At 44.0% G+C, this 13,818-nt stretch overlaps 2 protein-coding genes across 5 annotated transcripts in view; one reads left to right on the top strand and one right to left on the bottom strand.

The window, feature by feature from the left end:
- The window catches only part of Ark2n (arkadia (RNF111) N-terminal like PKA signaling regulator 2N), a 75,786-nt gene extending 64,753 nt beyond the window's left edge, over positions 1-11,033 (bottom strand). Inside the window, exon 1 of one of the 3 annotated variants that reach the window (XM_048419682.3) lies at positions 10,895-11,033. The gene's annotated coding sequence lies outside the window, so the exon portion shown is untranslated. Of the gene's footprint in view, positions 1-10,282; positions 10,567-10,894 lie in introns of those variants that run through there. The other 2 variants (XM_085676392.2, XM_085676393.2) reach the window with 2 other exon arrangements.
- LOC146891866 (uncharacterized) lies at positions 10,698-13,588 on the top strand. Of its 2 annotated transcripts, none has more exons than XM_085676396.2 (2): positions 10,698-11,365; positions 11,505-13,588. In XM_085676396.2, the coding sequence occupies exons 1-2, from the start codon at positions 10,828-10,830 to the stop codon at positions 11,528-11,530; spliced, it is 564 nt and encodes a 187-aa protein (XP_085532522.1). In that variant the 5' UTR covers positions 10,698-10,827; the 3' UTR covers positions 11,531-13,588. The 2 variants fall into 2 exon arrangements, with proteins under 2 accessions (XP_085532522.1, XP_085532520.1); XM_085676394.2 differs by having other exon boundaries at positions 11,475-13,588.
- The last annotated feature ends 230 nt before the right edge of the window (positions 13,589-13,818 follow it).

Here is a 13,818-nt window from a genome sequence, read left to right as displayed (position 1 = left end):
GTAACAACAACACTCTTAAGTACCAACACATCAACAACTTTGTCTTCCAACAACTTTCAATTATTGGCAAGGATTTTAGGTTAGTTTTTCCAGTGAGAATCTATAGCACAGATAATGTGAACTGTGAAGGAAGCAAAGATTAGAACTAAAATTAAAACACCTACAGAATATTGCAACAAGCTCTCTGCTCCACAGCAATGCATCCTTCCCCAACTCTCAGGAGGAAGAAATTAAAGAGGTTACAAACAACACACCACACACACACACAGACTCCCAACTGGAAATGATGAAACAAAAGAAATTCATTAATGGAACTAGACAATGACCATCAACAGCAGCTAACATCACAGACAAAATAAAATACGTGCCTCCTGAGGCAAGGACTCAATATTAACTATAAAGTCTCCTTTATACAAAGAAAAAAAACTGACAAAGACTATACATCACAGAAACTGAACCAGATCTATTCTCTAAACAGAAGACATCAGTTAGCAATGCACAGGCCAGAAGAACATGCTTACCACCATTACAGGATTAGAACAAATTCAAATTACAGGAAAGTTTCAGTTTCTTCAGAAATGATGAGTAAAGGAAAAGAGAGGAACTAGAGATTACTACAAGTACGAAGACTGCATTTGGCACTTGGTCTAAATAACAATATGCTTATGAAATAATGAAGAACCCTGAATGCTCCCATATGACCTAGAAATTATTAAACTTATTATCCTTCACTGTGATTAACAGTTGTTTGGTCTTTCTTACCGTGAGGGTGAAGGTGACTGCGAAATGAGTACCAAATGGTTGGAGTACATAAAAGAGACACTAAAATTAATAAAGCTGAATGGAGTTATCAGTAACATGCTGGATCTGCCCTAACAAGCATGGAAATATAAACAGACTGCAACCACGAAGGCAACTTTGCATGTCTGCCAGCCAACCTTTTCTCCACTGATACAAGCCCTATAAATAGGCCAAGAGTGATAATAGCTGCTCAAATCACTTCAGACTGCAGATACTACCGCTTCTAGCATGTGCCTGGCCCTCCACCAGGACTGTGAACAAACCAGCATCAGGTAGGAGGCGAAGGAAGTTACCAACTGCAAAAAGCACTGCAGCTGATGAGAGAAATCCTAAAGCACTCATTCGAAAGCACCATTACCATAAATCAAAAATAATTTAAGACACAAGCTTTACATTTCTTGATTTAACATTTTTGCTCTTGCCATTTTCTAGCTTTCCCGGAAGATTGTTCAAAAAGATGGGTCACTATATAAGCACATATGCTAGGCCCTAAGAAAAATGAAAAAATGCTGCCAAAAATCTACTATACATGCCCTCAGGCTAATAGTAAGTTGTTCTGTATTTGCAGCAGGGGAAAACAAACAATACTTGATGATTAAATGTTGATTTACGAATACGCTTCTCGGTGTTGGAGAGATGTCGCAGTGGTTAAGGGCTCTTGCTCAGAGTTCAGTTCCAGCACCTATTATCAGGAAGCTCACAACTACCTCCAGCTCAAGTTCTAGCGCACGCAGCAACCTCTTCTGACCTCAGGCAACTGCACTTACATACATTTTTAAAAAGTAATTAAAAATTTTTTTAAAAAGTAAAAAATAAAGGCATGGTGACAGACACCTTTTAGCACTAGGAAGGCGGCAAAGTAGTTCCAGGTCAGCAAAGGCTATATAGTGAGACTTCGCCTCAGAAAAAAAATAAAAAGAATATGCCTCTCACCTAGGAAAGGTAGTGCAGGCCTATAAATCAAGCACTTGGGAGTAGAGGTTGGAAGATCATAAATTCAAGACTAGCTTCAGTTCTATAGTTAGAGTTCATCCTGAACTATGTTAGACACCACACACACACACACACACACACACACAAATTCATTAAAAAAAATTAAACCTTTTTATCAGATGGGCATGGTGATTCATTCCAGTATTCTAGTATCCCAGATGCAAGAGAATGCCTCGAGTTCAAGGCCAGCTTGGGGTACAAAGTGAGATCCTATTTGAAAATAACACAAAACAAAAACACCCAACCTTTCTCAATAAACACTTTTTTACTTTATGTGGTTTGAGCACCACAGCATCTATATGCCCACAGGCGTCAGAAGACAACTTGCAGGAGTCCATTCTCTCCTTTCACCATGTGAGTCCCCGGGATCAAACTCAGATATTCAGGTGTCATGACTGGGGCCTCTATCTGCTGAGTCACCTCACAGCCCCTTTATTTGTTAGGGGGAGCAGGGTCTCACAAACACGAAGCTGGCTCAAACTCACCTAGCAGCTGAGGATGACCTTGAACTCTCAATCTTCTATCTTCCAAGTAATGGAATTACAGGTGTGTACAATACTTGACCCAAAAAAAAAAAAAAGCTTCTATGCTTCTATGCTAGGATAAAACTAAGGCAGACACCTCAACATAAAGCCAGCCACACTGAACCTTATAGAAGAGAAAGTGAGAAGTACACTTGAACGCATTGGCACAGGGAACCACTTCCTAAATAGAACCCCAGCAGCACAGACACTGAGAGAAACAATTAATAATGGAACCTCCTGAAACTGAAAAGCTTCTGTAAAGCAAAGGACACGGTCAACAGGACAAAACGACAGCTTACAGAATGGGAAAAGATCTTCACTAACCCCACATCTAACATCTAACAGAGGTCTGATCTCCAAAATATAAAAGAACTCAAAAAATTGGACACCAACAGATCACATAATCTAATAAAAAAAAAATGGAGTACAGACCTAAACAGAGAACTCTCGACAGAGGAATGTAAAATGGCTGAAAGACACTTAAGGAAATGTTCAACATCCTTAGTCATCAGAGAAATGCAAATCAAAACAACTCTGAGATTCCATCTTATACCTGTAAGAATGACCAAGATCAAAAACACTGATGACAACTTATGCTGGAGAGATTGTGGGGAAAAGGGAACACTTCTGCATTGCTGGTGGTAAGGCAAGCTGGTACAACCCCTTTGGATGTCAGTGTGGTGATTTCTCAGAAAATTAGGAACCAACCTTCCTCAAGACCCAGTAATACCACTTTGGTGTATATATCCAAAGGATGCTCAATCGTGCCACAAGGATATGTGCTCAACTATATTCATAGCAGCTTTGTTTGTCATAGCCAGAACCTGGAAACAACCTAAAGGCCCCTCAACTGAAGAACGGATGAGGAAAATCTGGTACATTTACACAATGGAGTATTACATGGCAGAAAAAAATAACAACACCTTGAATTTTGCAGGAAAATGGATGGTGCTAGAAAACATCATTTTGAGTGAGGTAACACAGACACAGAAAGACAATTATCACATGTACTCGCTCATAGGTGGTTTTTAAACATACAGCAAAGAAAGCCAGCCTACAAACCACAATCCCAGAGAACTTAGACAACAATGCAGGCACTAAGAGAGACTTACATAGATCTAACCTACATGGGAAGTAGAAAGTAGAAAACGACAAGATCTCCTGAGTAAATTGGGAGCATGGGGACCTTGGGGGAGGGGAACAGAGAAAAATGTAGAGCTCAATAAATATCAATAAAAAATGTATTTAAAAAAACTAAGGCAGACAGAAAACACACTTTAAAATCAACTAGATAAGGATTTTGTTCTTAACACAGAAAGAAAAACAACCTTGTTCTCCTAGAGTTTTATACTCCACATCTAACTTCCCTATCCCTAAAACCTTTATCTAATTATAGAGCAGCTAACAAAATACTGACTCCAAACATCATAAAAAGTTATTTCTAGGGGCTGGAGAGATGGCTCAGTGGTTAAGAGCACTGGCTGTTCTTCCAGAGGTCCTGAGTTCAATTCCCAGCAATCACATGGTGGCTCATAACCATATGAAATGAGATCTGGTGCCCTCCTCTGGCATGCAGGCATACATGGAGGCAGAATGTTGTATACATAATAAATAAATAAATAAATAAATAAATAAAGTTAATTCTAAAAATCTGACAACTCCATTTACAAAAAAATTCTAATGTCAGCGATCTTAGTTCTGTAATGTCAGCCATGCCAATAAAAACTCAATTTACAGACTAACTAACCTCAATTATAAACGCATTCTTAGAAATAGCTGCTCCAGGGCTCCAGGGATGGAGAGATGGCTCCGCAGCACAGAGTGCTGACTGCTCTTCCACAGGACCCCAGGTCAGCCCCCAGCACCCACATGGCATTTTACAACTGTCTATAGCTCCAATTCCAGCGAACCCAACACCTTCTTCTGGTCCTCCCTGAGCAAACACAAACTGGTGGCACATATTTACACAAATAAACATGCCTACATATAAACAAAAATAAGAATAAAATCATTTTTAATTTTTTCAATATAGCAGTGGACATGCCTTTAATCCACTCACAGTGGATCTCTGTGAGTTCAAGACCAGCCTGGTCTACGAAGTGAGTTCCAGGACATTCAGGGCTGTTACCAGAGAAACCTTGTCTCAAACTGCCCCCCCCCATTAATATAGCTACTCCAAAAATATTAACAGGTTTACCATTGATGCTCTTTGAACCACCCAAACTAATTAATTAATACACAAACCTGAATTCAGGTGGAGGAAATGCAGTTTGCACAGCAACTGGCCATACATTTAAAAAGGTACCCAGTCATTTGTTTAAAGCTTAGGGCCTCTAAGAAAGATGCTGCTTCCAATACCCTACTGAAGACTGGCTCAGAGTGGAAAAGAGCAGCTTTGGCCTACAATTGCTATGAGTGCTGTCCCTGACAGTATACTTCCTCTGCTCACATTCTAAGGCAGGAAGGGGACTTAGGAATCATCTGGTTCACTACAATAATTTCCTTAGCTAGAAACAATTTCTTTATCTTCGTACCCATCCCCACCAGCGCTTCAGTATTCAGTAAATGGGTTTTTAAGTTAACTGCTTTGTAAAACTCACCCATATTCACATCAAGTAGGATTTGCTGATAAGACTTACTTTTCATTAATCTTCAGCTAATAACTATGAAAAAAAATTCAGTAAATGTGTAAATAAAGCCAAGTTCATACTTTCTGAATTTACAATACCTACCTATTGGCTAAGTAAAGACAAATTCCTTATTTTAAGTAAAGACATGAAAAAGAACAGTTATTACAGAAACCAAGTCAAATCCAGAAATCCTTGAATAGAACTGGTCAAATCTGTCATATAAGCTAAAGTATTTTAAAATCACATTAGAAACTGTCAGCTGCTGTTACTACTTCTCGAAAAGTCTGTACATATGTGTATGTATGCATACATGTGTGTACATACGTATATATGTATATGTTTCTCATGTTTCCTCTTCTAGTAGTGCAGAAACACTGAAAAGAAAACAGTTTCTTAGCTCGCCCTGTTCCTTTCTTTTACAAGGCCCTGTAGGCTGAGTGTGAAACCCGAATGAACAGCAATCCCACTCTTATGAGATGCTGCCCACACTTCCCTTAAGTTCAATAATGAGTTCTGAAAGAATTAAAGTAGGTATATTTAAAAGACAAAGACTAACAAAAACTTTTTATCAAGTTTCATGACAATAGTCAAATTCAAAGCAACTAAATAAAAATAACTACCAGGACCAGTGAGTCGGCTCAACAGAGACACTTTGTCCCTGCGGTAGTGACCCAGACACTCATATACTGATCACAAACTGGGGAAGGATTAAGAGCTGTGGTCTTGTTGGGGCACGTGTGTCACTGGGAGTGTGGGTTTTGAGGTTTCAAAAGCCAAGGCCAGGACCAGTCTCAATCTCCCCTGTCCCCTTCTCTGGCTCCTGCTTCTAAATCAAGATGCAATACCTTAGCCACTGCTCCAGAGCCTGCCTGTCTTCCACCACGATGATCGTGGACTCCTCTCCGAAACTCTAAGCAAGTCTCCATTAAACACTGCTTTCCTCTATAAACTGCCTTCGTCATGATGTCTCTTCACACCAATAGAACAGTGACTAATACAGCAACCAAACCTGACAACATGACTATGATCCAGGAGCTCACATGGTAGAAGAGAACAGATTCCTACGAGTTGTCCTCTTACCTCCCCACTCAACAGACACAGACAGACAGACAGACAGAAAGGCAGACAGACACACACACACACGAAGTAAAGAGCTAAAAAAGTTTTTAAATTAAAAAATCTATCAAATTTCTTTAGTCTGATGATTAAGAATCAAAGCAAATTTAATAGGAGCAGGGCAGTGAGAGCTCAATGACAGTTTGCTTTCCTAGAATACACAATACCCTGGGTTCAGTCCTCAGCACTGGGGAGAAAACTGAAAACAAGACCAAAGACTTCCTAGGCTAGTAAGAAGGCTTAGTGGGTAAAGGAACTTGGTACCAATCCTGAAGAAGTTCATCCCTGGAACCAACCGACATGGTTGTCCCTGCTCTCCACAAAAGCACTATGGTGCGCACAAATAAACAGAAAGGAAAAATAAATAAATCAAAGAATTCCTACTTCACCAGACATATAGTAGTTTCTACCAGTAATTCCCACACTCTGAACACTAAGTAGAGGATCACAAATCCCAGGCCAGCCTGGGCTAGACGACTCTGTCTTTAATTGAGTTTTTATTCCAACTGAGGCAGGAAGGGACATCTTAAAGGAAAATTCACAACCCATTAGCAAACTAAGAAACCTTCACAACTTGGCCCTATCTCTATTTACCACAGCCACCCCTCTGAAAGCTCAAGGCTCTGGCTACACCAAGCAACTCAGAATTTGATAATCATGATTCCACTTAGGCTGGTCCCTTTCAGGAGGCTTTTCTGGAAACTTATCTCAAACTTTTAAGTACAAAAAAGTTGAGGCTTCTTGAGCTTGCTCCATCACGGCTCTATGGTACTGCTGGCACGCTCTAACAATCAAAAGTTTCAGACTAAGAATAAAGAGGTGACATGTAAGGCCGGAGTGTGGCGGTACATACCTTTAATCCCAGCACTAGGAAGGCAGAAGCAAGTCAGCCAAGACTACAAAGTAGTTTTTTTTCTCTCTCTCTGTCACTGTCTCTGTCTCTCTCTCTCTCTCTCTCTCTCTCTCTCTCTCTCTCTCTCTCTCTCACACACACACACACACACACACGTCCCACATGATTATTTTGTCTTTTTCTCCATATCTCTCTAGATATCACCATTTTACTCATGTTATTATCTCTATTTCATTTTGTCTACATAATTATAGTTAACAAAGAAAAAATTGGGCCCTAAATCTTTATTAAAGTAGTATATTAAAATCACTGGGTGTGGTTAAGAGACAGAGGCAGGTAGATCTCTATGAATCCAAAGCCAGCCTGGTGTCTACATAGTGAGTTCTAGATCAGCCACAACTATATAAAGAAACTTTGTCTCAAAAACAAATTAAAAAAATAAAAAAGTAATATATTAAAATCAGTATGCTTCAAGAGAACACACATTAACAATATATTTTTAGCTTTTGCAGAGTTTCAAGCATACGCCTAGTTACATGAAGGAAAATAAAAGTCTAAGATAATTATTAAAATTACCAAAGTAAGGATTGGGTTGCTACTACATCCAAGTTTTAACAGGAGAAAAACACCCAACTTGTCCTTCCAGCCTGTACATTTATGCACATGTGGAGCAAAACTGTACAATCAGGGATCCCAGCAAACAAGTTCTTGAATAATGAGTAACTACACAAGCTCACAGAAATCAGTTATGTGGTAAACAGATTTGGTTTTGAAGTTCAGTCCCACACTAAAACCCAGGCAGTCCTGAATCAATCTCACTGTGTCTCCCATGTCGGCCTTGAACTCAAAGCAATCTTCTTGCCTCAGTTTGGATTACAGGCATTATTAAGTCATCACACCTGCACCTGGCTCAGTAATGAGATTTAAAGTATCAATACCAGAAATATAAAGAAATTCAGAAGTATCAATGTCAACACAAATACTATGAGCAAATTCTTTAAAGGCCATACACTGAGCACAGAGCTCCAGTAGAATTGCATTATATTTGAAAGTTAGTTAAACTTATCTTTATCATGTAGGGCTTGAATTAGTCACATAAAACAGTCTCATATGAATGCATGTCAGAGTAAACACTGCCAGGAGTAAGGGCACATGCCTGCAATCCTAGCACTTCAGAGGCAGAAGTAGAGCGACTGCCACAAATCCATGGCCAGTCTGGACCCTGCCCCTCCCTGTCATACACCAAAAAAAGTTGAACAAGCTGAATTGTGAACTTAATATGAAGCAAATGAAGGACAAGTTTCTAGTTCCAAAATCCAATCCGCTTTCCACAAAGTTGAGGGGGCGTTAAGAAATCTTACTTATGGAGCCAGCAAGATGTCTCTGCAAGTTAAAGAGACTTTCCAGCAATCCTTGGGAAAGAATCAACTCCCACAGACTCCTCTGACCTCTACTTAATGAAACGATGCATCACCCAAACATAAAATTTTCATTCAAATTGAAAAGAAATTCGAGCACTCAGGATGCTGAGGCAAGAGGACTGAGACTGGCCCAGGATACAAGGTGAGAAGTCTGCCAGATTTAGTCCTCTCATCTTTCAGATTTCATACATTTACTATGGTGTTTACACCTACGTTAATATGAAGCAGGGCAGGGTGATGAACCCTAGCATTTGGAAGGTGGAAGCAGAAGAATCGGGAGTTCAAAACCAGCCTGTGTTACACAAGATCCTGTTACACACACTCTTGGTGTTTAGCAGAGGGTGAGACAGAGACAGACTGTAGGTTGTCATATTAAGAATACAACATTACACAGTAGTGGCGGCATATGCCTTTAATCCCAACACTTGGAAGACAGAGGCAGCCAGAGCTACATAGAGAAACCGGGTCTTGAAAAACCAAAACCAACCAAAACAACAGCATCACTGAGAAGCACTCTTAAAAAAAAAATTAATTTATAGGTTAAAAATATTTTTCTTTCTCATATAATAAAAATGAATTAAAATTTCATTCAAATTATTTTGAAAGTAGTATGTGGGTCACTGAAGTCAAGTCCAATTTGGCTTCCTAAATTCCAATTTAATTAGTAATTACACATTTATCGACAATCTACTATGCACAATGCACTCTACTTAACATTGTATTAGCATATAAATATGGTCTCCAAAACAGAAAGAAAAAAAGGTTACTACTATAATTCTTCAAGATAGCATAAGATACATATCAACTGTAAGTCTAAACTGCTAGTTAAACCAAAAGGCTCTGATTACTGGAGAAATCCAGATCGCCAGAATCAGCAAAACTACATTACAAAGTTAATAGCCTCCATCCTTAAAATATCCCAAGAGGAGAAAAAAAGTGATTCAAACGGTTAGCATGCACCTAACGATACTACACAGTAATAACCTAAGCAAACGGTCAGATGCATTAATAATTAAGTGGCTCAACCTTTACAAAGCGTCATCAGTAAGACTTTCACCCAAATGGATGCAAAGATTCAGATACAAAAAAGCGCAAACGAAGAACTGCAAGCACAAACTGCCCAAGCGGTGAGTAAAGGATCTGGAAGGGCTGCACGGGTCCATTCCTTCAACCGGTGAGCCTCTAGGTTGTGATAACGACGGGGCAGTTAAAGGTGAGAATGAATGGCATAACAATCGGACGGGGCGGGGGGGGGACAGCTCCATAAAAGAACACAATACACTACAAAGATGAGTGCTTTAAGATATACGGTGAGAAATTATACTGGAGGCGGAGGATAATCTGGGAAGTCTGGGAAGGCAAGAGTCCATAATCCGGGGGTCGTCAGATTCCATCTGCGCTGGCCTTCAACTAAAGTTGACAAACTCGCAGGTCAATGTCGGAGACCCAGGCACACTGATTCGGGGCATCTGGGGACCGCCAGTCGCGGGAGCGGCCAGAGGCCGGTACCAAGCCAGGGAAGCCGTTTCTCCCTCCCGCAAGGCCACCGCCGGAGGGGGCTCTCCGCGGTTCGGGTCCCCGCCAGCGTCCGCTGCCGAGCTGGCGGGGCTGTCGCCTCCGCCGCTCCCCCGGGCCCGGGCTCGGGAAAGTTGTTTCAAGCCAACGCTGCGGCCTGGGGGCTGCGGTCCCTCCAAGCCGCCGTCCTCTCCGGGCCAGCGGCCGGGGGGGAGGGCACTTCGGCGGGTAGAGGACGCGAGGGTCGCCCGCGGCGGGACGAGCGAGGGGTCCGGGCCGCGCCTCCACCGTCGCGACCCCACGCTCGGACGCCGCAGAGCCCTCTCAGCCCGGCCCGCTCCCCTCAGCCTCCGCAAGCGCCTCGCCGGCTGGGCACGCAGCCTCCGCCCCGCAGCTGAGACCGCTACCCTGCGCCCCTCCGTGCCTCACCTGCGCCCCGCCGTCTGTACCTCCTAGCGGGCCCCGCGCGCCCCGACGGGGCACGCGCCCACCCCGGGCGACGCTGACGGGCCGCAGACTCGGGCCGCGGCGGCCCCGCCGCCCCCTTCCTCCTCAGACAACTCCCAGCGGCCAGCGGAGGAGCGCGGCTGGAGGCCCGGCGGGGGGGAGGGGGGCAGAGTAAAGCTCGCTGCCTCCGCAGCCTCCAACACCAATTCCCTTCAGTCGTCCGCGCCGCCCCAAGAAAATGTCACCAGAGGCCGTTCCGCTCTGCGCCTCACTTCCGCCCGGAACCACAGAGCAGCGCCGGCCGGCTAGAGCGGCCGCCGCGGCGGCGGGAACCCGTAGTGCCTGACTGGCAGCCGGGAGCAAGCCACGCAGCGCCATCTGGCGGCGGGGACGGACGCGCGCTCACCCTCCGGTGAGCGCGGGTTGCGGTGCGCCCGCTTTCCCGACTTTTCGCGCGGACCCCCCTGCTGCTGTGCCCGCCACCTCCATCCAGAAACGTCGATCTCGGAGAGCCAAAATGCTAGGCAATGCAAACCAGAGCCAACGCGTTAACAGCACGGGAATCCGCTTCCCGAGCGCTGTCCAGTTACTCACCCGCTCGCGAAGCTTTTCCGAAGGAAGCGCACGATGTCCGAATCGTAGAGTCACTCCGGCAAGGTGTCCGCTCCCTTCTCTGGTCACTCACTCTCCCGCAGGAACCAACAGCTCGGCTCCGGGAACCGCTCGGCTCCGACACCCGCACTAACGTCTTGTTCAAGTTTCGGCTCGGGAACGGCGCGGGGCTGGCGGCTGGCGCGCCACCTGCTGGTGAGACCGTCCTCCAGGGGCCCTCGCTCGGCCCCCACAAGCTTCCGACGCCCAAAATTCCACCTCTGCAGAGTCACTCCGGGGTTTGGCGCGCCCTGGAAAAGGTGACACACACTGCTGTGAATTTGGCAGGCCGGTCCTTAAAATGGGCGCAGGGCACGTGCGGGACTCGAGACCCGGAGAAAATGGGATGGGTTTCCACTTGGCAAGTGAAGAGAGCTCCAGAGACCGATGCTGAGGACAACCTTACCACGCAAGGTCTGACCCCCTAAAAGCAGCGCAGGTTTTAGAGGAGAGGAGGGATATAAAAGGTTTGAGTAGAAAATGATTGCTATCTGTATTCCCCCCTCCTTTTTTTAAAAATCAGGAACTGAACTGATCCCTCTGATCCCTGCAGATGAGAGGCAACTGCTCCACTCCTGAGCTACGTCCCCAGACCTTTTTCTACTTTTGAGACAAGGTGGTCTCACCGTTTTCCAAACTGGTAAAGATCTGCTCTGATTTCTGGTAGCGGAGTCTGAAGACAACACACACCACGAAAAGAGAAAGAAAAGATGGGAAAACAAAGCCGCCTTTGACAAGAGGCTGAAAGGAAAATGGATTTGGTGCCTGCCACATCTCTGCATCCTTCAGTGGGAGTTACTTTCTCCGTTTCTTGTCTTTCTAGCGAAGAAACCAACGGCCCAGCTACTGGTGGGATGAAGGTAAAGGCTGCCTGCGAAGAGCTGTCCCTGGCTGGTTATTGCCCCGCATCTCACACTCCAGACCAAGACCCCCGAACCTGGGGCTCACTCTGCCTTCGGAGCTTCTGTTTGCTATGGGATATGACCGCATTCTCTCCGACAGCATCTGAAGGAAGAAGGTTCACAGTCAATGTCTGTTAATAAATTGCCTCTGTGTAAGGAAAAAAAGTGAAGTCTTGGGTGAGGTACCGCAAAAGGAGATTTGGAAGAATCTACGCACTGGGCCCACACCTCCGTCAGCATCAGCTCCTCCCATAGACTAGGTTGCTCTGCTCCCCAGCTCTTTTGGAATTTGTTTTTATCACCATCTTGTTATTTTGAGTGGGGGGGGGGGTACTCAGAAGACAACCTTGGGAGTCTGTTCTCTCCGTCCACGATGGACTCTGAGAGTCAAACTCAGTCAAACTTCCAAGGCAAGCACAGTTACCCACTGAGTCTTCTTGCCGGGCCTTTCTCAAGACTTTTTAAGTATGTTTCGTTCACATATAACTGCACTATTTGTGGGGTACCGTGTACCATTTCAAAACATGTCCGATGTAATGGTCAGATCAGCATAACTGGCATATCCGTCACCTCAGACCTTTTCTTTTGTATTGAGGATATTTAAAATTCTTTCTACTACCATTTTATTCAACTTATTGTCGCCAACCCTTGCTTGTCCCACCCTGCTAACGGAAGACAGTATGAGCTGTTCCTCCTGTTCAGCTGCACCCCTGCACCTGTGCTTAACACCTCTCCACATCTGGCACTCCCTCACGTCTTCCCCAGCCAAAACATGACCATCCCATGACCACCTTGGTGGCCATCCCATGACCACCTTGGAGCAGAAGTAACTTTGGCCCTCTAATCGTGGCCACGCCCCAGAACAATACAGTGGCAACTAGGTCTGTGGGAACAGTAAGAGGACTGTTAGCACACCCTAATAAAAACGGGGGTGTGCCTTAGGACCTGAGCCTGCCCCACCCCCAAGTTGTCACATGATCTTGGGAGTTTCTAGGATATATATATATATATATATACATATATGTACATACATCTACACATATATATACATATATGCATGTGTGTGTGATACATGTATATACATGTGGTAAGGTGAGAGTGGTAGATGGTTAACTGAAGGCAGGACTCTATGGGACAGCTTCCCTGAGGCCCCCACTCATGACGAGGTAGGACTTTCAGTGACAAAGCTGTTTTTGAATCACCCAAACTCCTGTAAGTAACCCCTCATGCGTGTTCCTCTCGTATATAAGCCAGGAAACTCATTGGTTCACTGAGTTGGTCTTGGGTGCGATCATTCCTTGGATCTGTCACAGGTATCCTATTTTTTCCCCCAGAAAAGTTAATGTGGCAACATTTAAGTGAAAGCATACATACAAAATTTCAGCACTTGTCCTGTGATCCCTGACATATTGTATTTAATATCCGAAACCTCCAAGTTGCTAGAAATGGTAGAATTTTATTTCATGGCTGGACAATATTCTCCTTTGTGTATCACTTTCATATCTTGTAAATAGAGCTGAAATAATATGCAAGTGCAGATATTTCTTTGATATGATGATCCCATTATATATGTGTGTATATATATATTATATATGTATTTTATGTGTGTGTATATATCCTATACAGTTCATTCACCTTTGCTAACTGGCATTGGCACAAGAACTTTCCAGTCCTAAGTAAATAAAGTGAGGGGGTGAGATAATAATGGCTTTTATTAAATGCTTACTATACGACAGATTCCGTGCTATTTAAATGGATTTATTCGTCTGCACCCCATAGCAGCCCCATGGGGTTGGTGGTATTTTTTATCCCTGTCAAAGGCACAGGCTGTGAACTCTGGGGAACGGCTTAGCCTCCACACTGTGATAGTCATGGAACCGCAGACAAGGGATGGCTTCCAGAGCAGAGTTAGCTTACTTCTTCCCCCAGAATCATACTGTATCCTCATAGGAAGGGCTATCTAGA

This window comes from Myodes glareolus, chromosome 13, assembly GCF_982192425.1.
Source record: "Myodes glareolus chromosome 13, mMyoGla1.1, whole genome shotgun sequence".
Classification (NCBI taxonomy): domain Eukaryota; kingdom Metazoa; phylum Chordata; class Mammalia; order Rodentia; family Cricetidae; genus Myodes; species Myodes glareolus.
This window is presented reverse-complemented; position numbering and strand designations above follow the sequence as displayed.